This window comes from Phyllobates terribilis, unplaced genomic scaffold, assembly GCF_046119375.1.
Source record: "Phyllobates terribilis strain yellow unplaced genomic scaffold, ASM4611937v1 Scaffold_8__6_contigs__length_399053987, whole genome shotgun sequence".
NCBI lineage: Eukaryota > Metazoa > Chordata > Amphibia > Anura > Dendrobatidae > Phyllobates > Phyllobates terribilis.
Genome location: NW_027362768.1, coordinates 160,394,405 through 160,411,306, shown reverse-complemented (window position 1 = coordinate 160,411,306; position 16,902 = coordinate 160,394,405). Strand labels below are relative to the sequence as shown.

Sequence of the window (16,902 nt, the reverse complement as noted above, 5' to 3'; positions counted from 1 at the left end):
AGAAAAAGGATGAAATCGCAGACAGACATTGTGGGATTCTGGTTAGAAGGGAGGAGATATCGAGTCCAGAGAGGGTAGATCTGTGAGTCATCAGCATAAAAGTGATTCTGAAAGCCGTGAGACTCTATGAGCTGTCCCAGGCTGAAGGTTTAAATGGAGAAGAGCAGGGATCCTAGAACTGAATCTTGGGGTACACCGACAGATAGGGGGCCAGATGAGGAGATGGTGTGTGAGTGACAGACACTGAATATCTGGTCTGTTAGGTATGAGGAGATGAGCCAAGGTATGGCCAAGTCTGTGATGCCAAGAGATGAGTCTGTATTTAGAGGGAATGGTCCACTGTGTCGAAGGCAGATGACAGGTCCAGGTGGAGGAGGACAGAGTAGTTCCGCTTGGATTTGGCAGTTAGTAGGTCGTTGGTGACTTTAGTCAGGGCAGTTTCAGTGGTGTGGTGCGGTTGGAAGCCAGATTATAAGTGGTCAAATAGGGAGCAGGAGGAGAGGTGGGAGGATAGTTCGAGATGGACATGTTATTCCAGTAGTTTGAAGGCATAGGGGATAAGTGATATGGGGCTATAGCTGGACACAGAGGATGGGTCAAGGGAGGGCTTTTTGAGGATGGGTGTGATTGAGGCATATTTGAAACAGGAGGGGAAGACACCAGTTGTTAGTGACAGGTTGAAGAGGTGGGTTACGGTTGGGATGAAGACTGTGGTAAGGTTAGGTATCAGATGGGACGGGATTGGGTCAAGTTCACAGGTGGCCTGTTGTGATTTGGAAAGTAAAGAGGAAACTTGATCTTCTGTAAAACTTTTTTTTTACTTTTCGCTTGCTTCAATAGTCTTTATGGGAGACTAGCAGCTGCAATCATCTGATCGCCTGTGTGTAGCAGAAATGCTCACTTGCTATGAGTGCCGACCGCTGGATGGCACTCATAGCATCCCGGCAATGACAACCATAGGCGTCTCCTGTAGACCCTGGGTTGTCATGCCAACCCATTGGCGACCCGCGGTCATGTGACATGGGCGCTGATGGGCGGGACTTATGATGTGCTTCCGCCACAACCATGTTAAATGCGCGGCTGCTAGGGGCACATGACAGCTGTACAGGTCAGCTGTCATGTCCCTGGAAAGGTGCGGGCTCATCGCCGGAGTTCGATCCAAAGGGAGAGGCACGACAGATGGATGATGCTATCCATGCCATGTTTCATCTCTATAGAAAGATAAAATCGTGATAGTAAACATGACAACAATGTCTCCTGTTGGGGATTTATTCTATGCGTGTAATGTAGTGTAAGTGTGTTAATATACTTGCCAATTTCCCTCTTTTCCCGTTTCCAGCGCTGCTCCGGTCCTCTTCATTCACGTAGTTGCAATTCCTACTAGGAGATCACACTAAGGTTTATGTGTGCTCCATAGGTTTACATTGTAAAAGTGACTTCCGGCTCACACATAAACTCCAGTGTGATCCTGCAAGTCGGAACTGCAGTCATGTGAGTGAGAAGAGGACCGGACGGTGCTGGAAACCGGGGAAGACGGCGATCGGTAAACATGCTAACGCACTTACACTACAGTATATGCACATTAGACAGCTTTAGGGAATAAAACATTTTGTGGGAGCTTGTCTTCAAAAAGGGAGGAACAGCTAACTAAAGCATTAGACTACACAGCGTTTGCCATAAATGTTAGTGACCCTCACAATTTATTGTACTTTAACTCTGTTGCACAGGGTAAAGGAGATCTATAATCCCCATTCTTTTCTACTCTTGCAGCCTCAACCCTCAGAGTTTAGGAGTGCAGCATAAAAAGAGCCCTATATTCTCAATAGAATGGGGACTCAGAGCTGTGACCTGACCCCTATCTATCAGAAGTTTATGGTATATTCTATGGATACTTTAATTTCTGTGTAATGAAAATACTTGCAACTTTCTAATGCACTCTTGTCTTTAAGGGTTATTGTCACAGTTGCATTATTTTTCAGAAACCACAGTAAATCCAATCTAAATATACAGACAAAGCCCATCATAAAGTTTCTTTCTTGTACCTTTGTGTATTTTTTATCTGTTAGACTCTCTGTGCAACTAGTGTCACATAGTTGAATGAGTGATCCTATTCTTACACTGCTAAAACTACATTTCCCAGCAGCACTTTCTTCTCTTCAGTGCTGCAGATCCCTCTCTCCTGTGTGCTTCTCACTAGCCCCACTTCTATGAGTTATCCTCCAACCAATCTCAGTGTAAAATTCACTTTATGCATTTGTCCACTCTCTGCTCCTATGCAGTACTCTGCCTCACCGATTTTTTCTTCTGCAATCTGCATTAGTATAGCCGCCTGTGTTGCTTTAAATCATTGTTACCTGGTTTATATCCGATCTCAACAATCCTACACTCTTTCACAACTGAGCTTGCAATTATTAGGCAGTGCAGAGTTGAGCTGTACTTGTTGCCTGCTGCTGACAGATCAGTAAAATGAAACTGCAAACTCTGCTCTATTGATGCAAATGGCAGAAAAATAATCTGCCATATGCATCAACAGCAACAGTAGAAAGGGATATAAGGATAAATCTTCTGCGTTACTAGTCAAGAAGATATCCAATGGCGATAATGGTGTTAAACAAAGAGTAGTTTTTTTAATCTACACATTTCAGAGTTGAACAAACTTTCATCTGGAAAAAAACACAATGAGCATGCATCAACAGAGTAGCCTTTGCAGTTCTGTCAGCAGTAGGTAAGAAGCACAGCTCAACTCTGCACTGCCTGCTAATTACAAATTGTGGAGTAGTGCAGGATAGTTGGGCGCTGATGGCAAAAGATAAAATATAGAGTACTCTATGTCAGTACTGAAAAGAGAGCTGAACTATGCTGGTGTGAATCCAGCTGAGAGACCCAGCACTGTGCATGATCGACCAGGATCTCTGTAACTACAACGGGACGGTTCCAATGGCAACTGAAGGGTAAAAAGAGCCCGGAGGGACGTCTTTTGGGAGGGTGATTATGTGTAAAACGGGAAAGATTTAAAACAGCGTTAAATTGGCACACATGAATAAATATGGTACATTATTATAAGACCATATTATGATTTTGGGAATAATCCTTTAATTTCTCAACACTTTTAAAATTCCTGCTTGCTATATCAGCACTCATAAAATTGAGTTTAACCTCTTTAGCTCACTGTGGATTGTCAACATTGGATAAATGGTTGTAAACCCTTTGCTGTCTGAACCTAGGACAGGATGGGTCTTGACAACAGGCATAAGTCTTAATTTATAAAGTAGAATGGAAAAGTACAGAATGATGCAATTAGAATCTGATAATGTATGTAAAATAATGTAAAATAGCCTTAGACGATCCCTTTTATACAGCGTCCTTCACCTTTAATGACCATGAAAAGTTCTGCTTCATATAACAGTTATAGATATTTATATCAAGCTCATGAATCTCAGGAAATCTGCAGCTTCATTTTTAGGATTATTTATATTTCTATGTTTGGAAACCTTTTGAGGATATTTTTAAAAACGGATTTAAGACTTAAGCAAATAAATAAGAGTATAAAAGGAATGAGCGGATCTGGGGAACAGAATAGAAATAGTCCCAGGGGCCATGTATGTATTGTATCTCACGTGATAATAAGAGGAGCTGGCCGGTTAGTCGTTATTAGGAGTTTATAGTGTTATACATGAGAAGTATTTCTGTAAAATCAGGACTGGACAGATTCCATAATGATGAGATATTTACTTCTGGAGCCCAACATTTTGCATTTTTGTCCAACTGTTTCTTTTATTTTATTCATCCCTCTTGGATAAATGGAGACTTTTTGGATGAACAAGTCCATTTTAAATGGTTATAGAAAGGCAATAAAAGGGTAAGCGTAAAGGAAGAAAAAAGGATAAGATTCTTAAATATCCTCGTTTTTTTTTAAAACCATAAAGAGAAAGGATTGAACTTGTCCTCTTGTATTACAGATTCAATTCTTCACGCCTTTGACTCCGTTGGACACAGTTTAGGCCCAGGTACAATCCCTCCATTCAGCCCTCCTCCCTACTTCCTGTCTGCGCAACACAACCTATCCTCCTTCTACTGCCGCAGAGCTTTAACGCCCTCTTCCTTGCGTACGGTAGGCATGTTGGGAGGCACAGAGCATCGTTGAGAAGAAGTTGGTCACATGCCGAGCACCAATGATTTGGGCTGAAGTTGCCCGAGAATGCATCTCAGGCTTCCATTCTAATAGCTTTGGATACTTTGAAGGAATTTGGAGCTTTGAAGGAATTGAGCAGATGACTCCTCAATTGTTGGATATCTTACAGAAGATGAGGCAACATCTTGAAAGCCTGAGATCTATTCCCTGGTGGTGATGTGGGTGTGTGTAAACTTCATGCATGTGTGAGTTGTTTTATTATATCTATTTTTTATTTTTTTTTATGGGAAATGATGTTTCTATTAGATAATCATGTTATTTCGCAATAGGATTGGAATTTTCACGCTGAGACGTGTGCGGGTTGTTCTCAGCTGAAATTTAAATATTGGCAGGTTCAACATTGAGGTTATTTCAAGTGGAACAACTTCCCTGCATGTTCAGGGAGTCCTTGGACAAACTCTGTAAATATACTACGTCATGTGAGACACCCACCTCATTACTTTTGCAGATTCATCTGTTCCCACCCCACAATTCTGTCATTCTTCCTATCAATAAGTGTGAAAATTTAAGTTCACAAGTGTTAATTTATATACAACTAGATGGTGGCCCGATTCTAACGCATCGGGTATTCTAGAATATGCATGCGGCCGACCGGGCGCAATCAGCAGAGTGTTGTTTAAAATTTGGCGCCAAAATTGATGATTGGTCGCGGCCGGCAACCGTGACCAATCACCAAAATGATGTTCAAATTTGGCGGCAATATCGGTGATTGGTCGCGGCCGCGACCAATCAGCGACCTGTGTTAGTGAGGACCGGAGAGCTTGTTTAAATTTGGCTCTAAAATCACTGTTTAGTCGTGACCGCGACCAATCAGCAAAACGGTGTTTAAATTTGGCGCCAATATCGCTGATTGGTCGCGGCCGGCGGTCGCGACCAATCAGCAGAGCGGGGTTTATATTTGGCACCAATAATGCTGATTGGTTGCGGCCGGCGACCGCGAACAATAAGCAGAGCGGTGTTTAAATTTGGCGCCAATGTCGCAGATTGGTCGCGGCCGGCGGTCGCGACCAATCAGCAGAGCGGTGTTTAAAATTGGCGCCAATATCGCTGATTGGTCGCGACCGCCAGCCGCGACCAATCAGCAGAGCGGGGTTTAAATTTGGAGCCATTAATGCAGATTGTTTGCGGCCGGCGGTCGCGACCAATCAGCAGAGGGGTGTTTAAATTTGGCCCCAATAATGCTGATTGGTCGCGGCCAGCAACCGCGACCAATCAGCAGAGTGCTGTTTAAATTTGGTGCCAACAATGCTGATTGGTCGCGGCCGGCGACCGCGACCAATCAGCAAAGCGGTGTTTAAATTTGGCACCAATAATGCTGATTGGTCGCAGCCGGCGACCGCGACCAATCAGCAAAGCAGTGTTTAAATTTGGCGCCCATAATACTGATTAGTCGCGGCCGGCAGCCGCAACCAATCAGCAGAGCGTTGTTTCAATTTGGCGCCAATCTCGCTGATTGGTCGCGGCTGGCCGGCGGGCGCGACCAATCAGCAGAGCGTTGTTTAAATTTGGCGCCAATCTCGCTGATTGGTCGCGGCCGCGACCAATCAGCGAACTGTATTACTGAGGACCAGGCAGCGGCGCCGTCCCTCCCTTCACACTTGCCGTCGGGAGATCAGCGGCCCAAGCCGCATGGAGGTCAGCGGCGCCGCCCGTCGGGGTACTTGTGCTGCCAGCAGCGGGAAGAGGAGCGGCTGCATCACCGCTGACTTCCGTCCGGCAGATGGGCCGCTAACGGTCGCCATCTTTTTCTGAAATCCCACGTCGCTGATTGGCCGCGCCCGGACCAATCAGCGACGCGGGATTTCCTGGACAGACAGACAGACAGACAGACGGGATAAGACAATTATATATATTAGATCTTTAAAAACACCTTGATCAGAGGATCTGGGAGCAGGTAAACCCAACAACTTCCCTTCCAGACTTTTTCAAAAGTTCTCAAACGTTCTAATTTTCAAGATTTCTGCTTCCTTTCAGTGGTTGGTCAAATATCTAGAAACTGAACACCCATCAACCATAACTTAGTGTTTTTAACATTTTTTTTACAATATATCTCTGTAAAAACCAACAGCGACAGCAGCTCATTACTCTTTAAAGGGGTTTTCTGGTCCTTTGCTAAAATTCTGAAGTCATTCTGTGTGACTGCCGACTTCTGAATTCTCCGAGTTCGCTCACCGCACACTGTCAGGATTTTCTGGAGTCTGGACTTCAAGTGATGCTTCTGGCCACGTTCTGACTAAAGGTGCACAGTCTCGCTCATATTACTTGTATTGAGCGAGGCCAGATACAGTCTAGTTGGAATGTGGCCGAAAGTATGCAAATCGCATACCTGCGATGATGCAGGAGCCCAGTCTTGCTGCAGACATTGGAGAATCCTGACAGTGTGACGTGCGCACGCTGTGAGGATTCAGAAGTCTGAAGTCACATAGAGTATTCACAAAAAAAGTAATGTTCAGCTCACCTGATGGGAAAAAAACTGATCTCTCCAAGATGTGCATGGACACTGAATCCCAGTTGGAAGGATAATAGAACACATAAGAAAAAACGATAATCTTGTCCAATACTCAATTTCCAAAGAGTTTTATTGTATTGAACCATTAAATAGACATGAAAAACACACAAGTTTAAAAACAGGACATCCTGTGAAAAAATCCTATGTGTTTGGAACCTAGAAATTTGTTTGATTGTTAGTCATGGTGTTTAGGTACATGGAGTGACTGCAGACTTTCAGCAAAAGACTGGACTACCCTTGTAATATTGTGGACTGCAGGCTGATACATTTTGACCAACTGTCATATGGTGATCAGGACTAGGTCAGAATGTGTTTTTACCTTTTAAAGGGAGCTTGACATGTTGAAAATAGTATCTGAGGATGTTAAGGGCAGGAGGAGCTGTTCAGATTGATATGCACTTTTGTGGGAAAAGTTTCAGTAACATATAATATATATATTATGAATTTCAGGGTTTTCAATAAATTACAAGTTATACTGAATTTTCTCCCGCAAGTCTATGGCTCATTCTGCTCAGCTTCTCCTTCTTTATACCATACTGCGGATTTTACACGCGTTTTTGACGCGTTTTTTACATGCGGATTTGACTTTCGTTTTTCAAATGCATTGTGACCTCAAATCCGCATGCAGAAATGCACAAATAATGGACATGCTGCGGATTTTTCCACAAGGAAAATCTGCTGCTGAAAATTCGGCAGCATGGGCACAGAACATGCAGATTTTCATTGGGGATCATGGGGCATGGATTACCAAGCGTTTTGCAAGCATTTATGCTGCGTAAATTCTGAAGCAAAAACGCTTGAAAAACGCATAGTGTGCATGCAGCCTTACCGTATATCATCTCTGATAACGTGTTTTACTATTGGCCCTGTAAATCAATTATTACTAATTAGGGGCCAACTAACTCACAAATTTACCCTTTAATGATTTTCAAAGTTCAGAATAATTCTGATTTTAGCCCAAATCTTCATGTTGTTCTACTTTAAATAACAGAATGAAATGCATTTGCCTCTTTTCATTAACACATGAATGTGGAGTGTAGCACGGAGGTCCGGTTTCCACCATATTTGGTTCATTGTCCACCTTCCTTCCAATCCAGATGTTTGTGTCTCCGATGCTCTGCTGTCTTTGCATTTCCCAGCTTTTGCTGTATTCCCTGGCTCTGGCTCTTCGAGGGTCAATCCTTTTTCTTGCATCTGATATCAGCACGCCTCCATTGCTGTGTCCTAGAGGGTTATAATACAATTTAATAGCATGTGGGACATTTGCTCTCCTGCCATAAGCTTTATCTGCTCAGTTTGAGCCTTTCTGCTGTAATGTTTCCATTTCTTGCACTTATCTAATAATAAGAGAACATTCTGGGCTCATGTCACACCAGGTGTGGGAAAGACTTAGTGCAACACAGAAGAAGAGGGAAAGGGAGCCCAGACACTAGGGAAAGGGGGAAGTGGAGACCTCCTAGTCTGGTCTATTGTCACCATGTCTCAACTACCGTCCCTATATTGCCTCTTCAGCAATCGCCGCACGCGTGCCTCACCCTGTCTTTCCCTGGCGTATGGCTAAGGCTAGGGATAGGAGGAGATGAGCACTAGTCGATCTCCACTAAACTCTATAGACAACAAGGGTAGACAAATAGGGGGAGAATGCTTAGCTTTAGACGACTCCAGACAAATGCAAACTCGGCATCAAGCTCCAGAGAGGACGAAGTACTGCTCTTGCTAAGCCTTCACAAGTAGAAATGAATATAGCTGGCACCTCCCTCTCAGACACCAGGTATATATACACCCAGGCCAGGGAGATAATTACCAGAGGGAGGTAGCCGCTAGGTCCTAGAGACAGCCTTTCATCTAAGAAGATGTCTGTAATGCCAAACGTAGAGATCTCCTGCAACCAACTGCAGGGCGATTGTCTGTCACATCTGACACACCTGTGACAGCTCCTCACTATATCACAATATTACACTTCCACTTAGATCAAATTCATACATCCTTGTTTCATGGTCTGAATTTGGACCAAGATGACCTGAACTTAAGATCCTCATATATGCCCAGTCAATCTCAGGCTGCAGGAGTAATGAATGAAAATGTGACTCTTTGACAATACAGAACCAGGAAAGCTAAATAACTGGTAATCTCCTTCCTTCATATCAGTTCTGCAGGCACAAGAACAGACTGGGGTTTGAAATGTTGTAGAATTTTTGCATAACTTGCGCATTTCAATGTAATGTCAGGTCTAGCAGCCGGTCTCCCGACCCAAACTTATAGCCTCATATATACACTGTGTGCAGAATTATTAGGCAAGTTGTATTTTAGAGGATTATTTTTATTATTGATCAACAACTATGTTCTCAATCAACCCAAAAGACTCATAAATATCCAAGCTTAATATTTTTGGAAGTTGGAGTGTTTTTTTTTTTAGATTTGGCTATCTTAGGAGGATATCTGTTTGTGCAGGTAACTATTACTGTGCAGAATTATTAGGCAACTTAATAAAAACCAAATATAATCCCATCTCGCTTGTTTATTTTCACCAGGTAAACCAATATCAGTGCACAAAATTTAGAAATAAACATTTCTGACATGCAAAAACAAGAACCAAAAAATTAGTGATCAATATAGCCACCTTTCTTTATGATGACACTCAACAGCCTTCCATCCATAGATTCTGTCAGTTGCTTCATCTCTTTTCAATCAACATTGCGTGCAGCAGCCACCACAGCCTCCCAGACACTGTTCCGAGAGGTGTACTGTTTTCCCTCCCTGTAGTTCTCACATTTTATGATGGACCACAGGTTCTCTATGGGGTTCAGATCAGGTGAACAAGGGGGCCATGTCATTATTTTTTCTTCTTTTAGACCTTTACTGGCCAGCCACGCTGTGGAGTAGTTGGATGCATGTGATGGAGCATTGTCCTGCATGAAAATCATGTTTTTCTTGAACGAAACCCACTTCTTCCTGTACCACTGCTTGAAGAAGTTGTCTTCTTGAAACTGGCAGTAGATCTGGGAGTTGAGCTTCACTCCATCCTCAACCCGAAAAGGTCCCACAAGTTCATCTTTGATGATACCAGCCCATACCAGTACCCCACATCCACCTTGCTGGCGTCTTGAGTCAGAGTGGAGCTCTCTGCCCTTTACTGATCCAGCCTCTGGCCCATCCATCTGGCCCATCAAGAGTCACGCTCATTTCATCAGTCCATAAAACCTTTGAAAAATCAGTCTTAAGATATTTCTTGGCCCATTCTTGACATTTTATCTTATGTTTCTTGTTCAAAGGTGGTCGTTTTTCACAGCCTTCCTTACCTTGGCCATGTCCCTGAGTATCGCACACCTTGAGCTTTTTGATACTCCAGTAACGTTGCAGCTCTGAAATATGGCAAAACTGGTGGCGAGTGGCATCTTGGCAGCTTCACGCTTGATTTTCCTCAATTCATGGGCAGTTATTTTGCGCCTTTTTTGGCCAACACGCTTCTTGCGACCCTGTTGGCTATTTGCCATGAAACACTTGATTGTTCGGTGATCACGCTTCAAAAGTTTGCATCCCTCTGCAAGCCATCTCAGAATTTTGGACTTTTCAGAGCCCGTCAAATCTCTCTTCTGACCCATTTTGCCAAAGGAAAGGAAGTTGCCTAATAATTAAGCACACCTTATATAGGGTGTTAGGCTATTTGCCCACGATGCAGAAATGCTCAGGATTTTTTCCTGAGCGTTTCTGCATCTCCCTGGCAGAAAAAAACGCATGCGGATTGTACATGCGGATTGGACATGCGGATTGTACATGCGGATTGTACATGCGTTTTCCTGCCAGTGAGATGCGGATGTGAAGCGTTCTTCATTTGCATTTCCGCATGCGGGTTAACAAGTGCTTTCCAAGCGATTTTAGCATCACTTGGAAAGTGCTTGTCAACTTGGTCACACTATATAAATCCAAGCAAACGGCGTGGATTTATATAGTGTGACCCGAGAGAATGTAAAAAAATAAAAAAATAATGTATACTTACCTTCCGATGGCCCCCGCAGTCTTGATTCCCTCCGTCCCAGCTGCCGACAGCGGTACACTGAAGGACCTGCCGACGTCAGCGTCGCGTGACCCGTCACATGACTATGACGTCAGCGCAGGTCCTTCAGTCCATCGCGAACTGCCGGCAAGCACAGACAAGAGAGCGGGGGCCATCAGCAGGTAAATATAATCTTTATTTTTTATTTTATTCTTTTTTTCACAGTTTTCTATGGTACCCAGGTCCGGAGGAGAGTCTCCTCTTCTCTAGACCTGGGTACCATCCGCACATTAGAACGCATGGAATGAGCATCTACATATACAGTGATGCGGAATCCATGCGGTCTAATGCAAGTCAATGGCGGCGAAGACGCAGCACTTCCCCAAAATAATTGGTAGTGCTGCGTTTTTTTCCGCAATGATAATCCGCAGCGGAAATTTCCGCAGCATGTGCACAGCACATGCGGATTATCATTGGGGAACATGGCAGGCCTTCTACCATGCGGTTTTTAAGCGTTTTTGCCGCTGTGGAAACGCTTAAAAAACGCATCGTGGGCACACAGCCTTAATGTCATTAGTCAACACCCCTCCTCATTACAGAGATGCACATCACCAGATTTACTTAATTGGTAGTTGGCTCTCAAGCCTATGCAGCTTGGAGTAGGACAACATGTATAAAAAGTATCATGTGATCAAAATACTCATTTGCCTAATAATTCTGCACACAGTGTAGTTTGCGGTCAGTCTGAGCATTGCCGTCTGTATATGGACCATGAAATTTGCTCATGTGAACTCAGCCAAGGCACATAAGTGGCCAGGAGGCTTAGAAGGAACTTGCCAACTTGAGTTTTATTATTAAACTAATGTCAATGTGTAAGGAGCAGTTTGTTAGAGAAAGTAAAAAAGACCTTGCAATGCCTTCAGCAGTCATCTGGGTGTGCTGCAGTGGGGACTAATTTTGGCTGAAGACCCTTTATGGAGTATCAGGGATCCCATTATACACTTGTACATCTTTTGCATGATTGAGAAGATATTATCAGAGTTGAACTTCTGAGCCCCTAGTGCTTTTAATAGGGCTCTACCCCTTTGACTTTGAAAATAATAATAAAAAAAAGACTTTATTGTAGATACATTTTAATTCAATGGCAGTAGGAAGCGATTGCATTAGGTCTTTGTGTGGTGGTACTGGTTTAATTCTCCCCATATTCTCCTACTTCTGTGAACAGATTTTTGGCAATCAGTCAGCTTTGTATTGGTTTTATTGCCGAATGTCTTTGCTGTTACATGCGGGCGATGGCCCATTTCCTCCAGAATATGAGTTATTAACACAACACTTTGTCATCACCACCGATGTCAAGGACACACGTACATCACAGCATTCTGTAACGAAAGACTACCTGCCGGCAGCGACGGCGGCAGAGATTTCATGAATGATGTGGAGGAGAAAATTGAAAGCAGCTGGTTGTTTTTGGAAACCGCACAAGGAAATGTTGTTGATTTTTTTTTTACTGCTTTGGATAATGGAAGGTTTGTGTAGTATTTTTTTTGAGACACTGGGGACTTGTTTATGTGTAGGAATAAATCCAGCGCAGAAGCCACAACCTTATTGGAAGCCGGGTTCTAGGTGCGGCCTCAATGGGTTTGGAAGACGTGACTCACAGCTGCTCACTGTGCACGAACGGTTGTCGTATGATAGATGCATGCTGCCTGGCCTTGGTTACGTCTTCCGTAAGATATCCGCCTTTTTTTTGTACTTTTCCTTCTGCTTCTTTCTGAGCTCAGGGTAATCCTGGTAAAGTGGATAATTCTAGCATCTGCAATTGAAAAAATTAATAAAAAACATTTACTTGAGCACTCAAAAATTTCATAGACCAAAAAAAAGAAACACTTGTTTGACGAGTTTCAAGCCCATGCATAGCCTAAGAGCTCTGCATGGGCCTGAAATGCGTAGGAAAGTGTTTCATTTGTTTTAACTTTTTAAATAAATTTTATATTGTATCATCAAGGAATGAGGTCAAGTTACACTTGTGTTTTTTGCTTTGAGCAAATAAGCTAAACTGTGAGAATTTAATGTCATCACTGTTCTCAGTGGAAAGGAAACCCAGACGCATGCATTGTCGTTAATTTGAACCCCATAGAAATGAATGGAACCTGTCACAATTTGTCCCAAAAAGCACAAGGGACAATTTAAGGCTTAATTCACATTTATACAGTAGCCTAAGCTTTTGTGCCTACCTAAAAACATGGATACCACTGGAACTGAAGCCAAAGTGACTCTGTACCATTCTAGTGAATGGTTTTATCAGGGGTTCCATCTGAATTCCATATTTAGTTGAAAACCCTGACTCAGTGCTCAGTGATGCCATCCGTGTGCTGTCCGTTTTTAACCATTTTTGGCTAGAAGAAGCTCTTTTGGCATAAAAGAAAATCGCTGATAAAAAAAACAAACACTGATTAAAATTATTTTTTTTTGGTTAATGCAGACGTCCGTGGATCTCGGTCCGATCTCAGACCGCAATGCACGGACTGGCCTCAGGGCTCCCGATCGGAGCATGACAGCTTCATGTATTTCTATGTGTCTGTCACGCTCGAGTCAGGAGACCCGCGGCCAGTCCGTGTATTGTGGTCCGGGATCAGCTTGAGAACCATGGACGTCTGCATGAGCCCTTAGGCTAAATTCATACAAGCGCATGAAAAATCATGAGTATTTCAGCCAGCAAACATGGATGATTTTTCATACATATATTCACTCATATGTCATCTATATGTCCTTTTTTGTGTTTTTTTGCATCCATTTTTAGACATCAGTAATTAAGTGTATAGTATATGTAAAAGGATGCAAGGATTAATACTGCTTCCTATGCTATTAATTGCAGTGGATGCCATACGGATGGCATCTTTATTGAATCCATTTATTTTGCACACCCACAGAAATACATAGATGAGTCTCATCTGACAAACAAAAGAGATTACCGTCTGCTGTAATATTTTTTCACATAGATCATTGTTCCTTGCGGAAAAATGTTCACGTGATCTGACACATCGATTAATATTGGTCCATATGTGGTCCCTTTTTTCCGCACGGGCACCAGTCGAACCAAAAATACATTTGTGTGAACGTACCTGTCACGGGTGTGTCGGGTGTGACAAACAGTCGCCCTGGATCTGGCTGTAGAAGGACCCAGCAGTGACCTCCACCTTCTGCTGCCGATTGACACACCCTTGCTTGGTAGTTAAAACCCTCAGTTTCTCCAGAGAGTCGCCGGTGATAGTTCTATGTACCTCTGTGCAGGCTTGAAGTACTAGTGACGCGCCCCCTGGGCCGTGTGTGTAGGGGAATACCCGGAGCCGAGTCTCTGTGTAACGCTGGGGGTTGTAATCTCCGTGGCGGCGACCCGGTCCCGTGGCTCAGGGTGGTCAAACCAGTGGCGGATCTGTTTATTTGGGTTTTGTAATGCTTAAATGTCCGACTACGCCACCCGTGGATTGCGATCACTGAGAACCGCCGCTGCGGGCAGACCGCTGAGGCTGATGTTGTGTGTGCAGCAGGGGGTAGTATAACTCCCCACGGGAGGAGTATAGCCTCAGGGCAGTGAGTGCAGATGGTGGGGGTGATGGTGCGAGGGAGCAACAGTAATGACTCAGAGTCCAGTGATGCAGTCCAGGGTCTTTACTCACAGTTTTACACTCCAAGCCACTTCTGCAGGTAATTGCTGCCCACGTCGTGCTGTGCTCACCAGGTGAGGGGCTCGGACAACTCCCAGGTACCTTTGGAGTGCTTTTCAGGACCCCCTTCTTGTGTCCTTTCTCTGGCCTGTCGTACCCCACAATTGACCACGTTTCTGTCCAGCTGCCTCGGGCCTTGGCGGGCAAACGTATGTTCCGTTTCCCTGGGTCCTATATGGTGCCTTCCTAATGGGTGTAGTGAGGGGCCGTAACACGTGCAATGCCACGGCCTCCGGTTACTAGCTGAGGGTAGTTGCTCTCCTCCACTAGATGAGGGATCCGGTTCCCTTTCTTGGCCTGAACCCCCTACTCTGGTAGAGGCGGGCGTGCGGTGGCGGCTGGCCGGTCCGCACCCCTGGGATCCCTTCAGTCTTCTCCTAGAGCTTCCTCCGTTCCTCTCCTCTCCTTCTGTTTCCTCTCTCCAGGCTCAGGCCTTGAGACTTGGCCTGCCTGCGGAGCAGAGCCCATGCAGAGCCTCTGCTCCCAGCCTCCTTCTCTCTCTGCTCTCTCCCACTTTCTACTCTCTGACTCTAAGATGGTGCCCACCATATATACTCCCCTATACAGTGCACCCGGGATCTACTCTCCCCACCCACACACTACCGGGTTCCCCCTTTCTAGGTGTTCCCTCCCCCACTCCAGCCAGGGACAGGGACAGTTGTGCTCACCCTTAGGAGCATTGTCGCCCTGTCCCCCGGAAATGTGGTGTAGTGCATGTGGGTGTTAGGGTCCTGAGCCATACTCCATCCTTACCTGGAAGTGAGATATCACACCTCTGGGTGAGATGCAATACCTCTGTAGCGACCGAACCCTCGGGGCGCTACATTAGTAGTCGGCTAGTTTGGTCTTTGATGCCCTTGGAGGACAATTGGCTTTATCGCTCTGGTGTCTACTCAAGCTCAGTGTATCCCCTTTGTCTGTTTACCTTGTTGTCTTTAGTTTGTAGTGGGGCCTGACTAGTGTTCACCCTGTCCCTTCCCTATCTAGAGCCAAGCTCTAGGAACTTTCATGGTTTAGGGTCCTGCTCGGCGATAGGTGTGGAACCTATATAGGGACGGTAGGGTAGGCAGGGTGATATTAGATCTGCCTAGGGGTCTCCACTCCCCCTTTGCCTAGCTGTTGGGCTTCCTTCCCCCTCTTCTCATCGTTGTACACTTATACCTTCCCTCACCTTGCGTGACAGTACCCTTAAAAAGTGTTACTTAGATATAAAGTTTAAAGATTTTAAAGCTTATAACAATATATCAAAAACTGTACAAACCTGGCGTATGTGCATCTGGCCTAATGGTGCTGGACCCCAATGCAGAATTTACACCGGGGTCTGTACGTCCTAGATACTGAAGTAGAGTTGAGACAGTGTCCATAATTGTATAAAAACTGATCAGGACATAACCAAATTCTGCATGTAAAGACACCGTATTGTTGCTGCTGTTTTAAAGAGACCTTTAGAAAAATTTCCCTTAGTACAAGTTGTATAGAAAACCACATCACAGCGCTACATATAAAAGCTTCAATCAGGGTGGTTTTCCTGTGAAGCCCGTATATCAGGGCGCCCCAGCATCACTACTGCTGAGAAAACACTGCAAAAATGGAAGTTATTCCAGTGAGTTTTTTTAATACAAAACTTGCTGTGATCTGTTTTCCTTTTATCTGGTTTACAACAAGCTTAGAAATGTTATGCAGCGCATAAGAAAACATGCAAGTGTGAACTTAAAGGGAATCTGTCAGCAGTATTTTACTATACACTGTGTTCCAAATTATTATGCAAATAATATTTTCTAAGATTTTCCCAAATTACCTATATGAATTGCAGTCATTGTAATTTTCCAGTCAAATAACTATTAGAGTACAATTGAAAGGTTTTTGTACAAAGTGCCTATGATAACAGTATATTTTCAAAAAAATAAAACACTCAAACTGCACTCAAAATGCATGTTCCAAATTATTATGCACAGCAGAGTTTTCAACCTTTTCATTTTAATAAAGAACAAAAAAATGGTCATTTTTGAAATTATAAGCATTAGCAGGTTATTACAAACTGAAATCAAACGGTTTTCAACTCAAAACTTTATTCTAGGTGATGTTACATTTGCACATAGGACCCCTTGTTCGAAAGGAGCTTCTGAACTCTCTCGTCCATTGAATTTGTCAGGTTTTGGATGGTTTCTGCTTCAATTGTTTTGCATGAGGACAGAATACCCTCCCAGAGCTGTTGCTTAGATGTGAACTGCCTCCCACCATCATAGACACTCCTTTTGATGATGCTCCAGAGGTTCTCAATGGGGTTGAGGTCAGGGGAGCATGGGGGTCACACCATAAGTTTGTCCCCTTTTATGCCCATAGCAGCCAGAGATGCAGATGTGTTATGTGCAGCATGAGACGGGGCATTATCATGCATGAAATGATCTTGCTGCGGAATGCACGGTTCTTCTTCTTGAACCATGGAAGGAAGTGCTGTTTGAGAAGCTCAACATACATTATG

At 44.0% G+C, this 16,902-nt stretch overlaps 1 protein-coding gene across 9 annotated transcripts in view; it reads left to right on the top strand.

The window, feature by feature from the left end:
- The window catches only part of ST3GAL3 (ST3 beta-galactoside alpha-2,3-sialyltransferase 3), a 421,053-nt gene that overhangs the window by 232,626 nt on the left and 171,525 nt on the right, over positions 1-16,902 (top strand). For 7 of the 9 annotated variants that reach the window (XM_073643621.1, XM_073643622.1, XM_073643625.1 and 4 more), the window contains one exon: positions 3,960-4,007. The exons of the other annotated variants lie outside the window; for them this stretch is intronic. In XM_073643621.1, the coding sequence (XP_073499722.1) occupies positions 3,960-4,007 (48 nt within the window). The remainder of the gene's footprint in view (positions 1-3,959; positions 4,008-16,902) is intronic. 9 annotated transcript variants of the gene reach the window in all.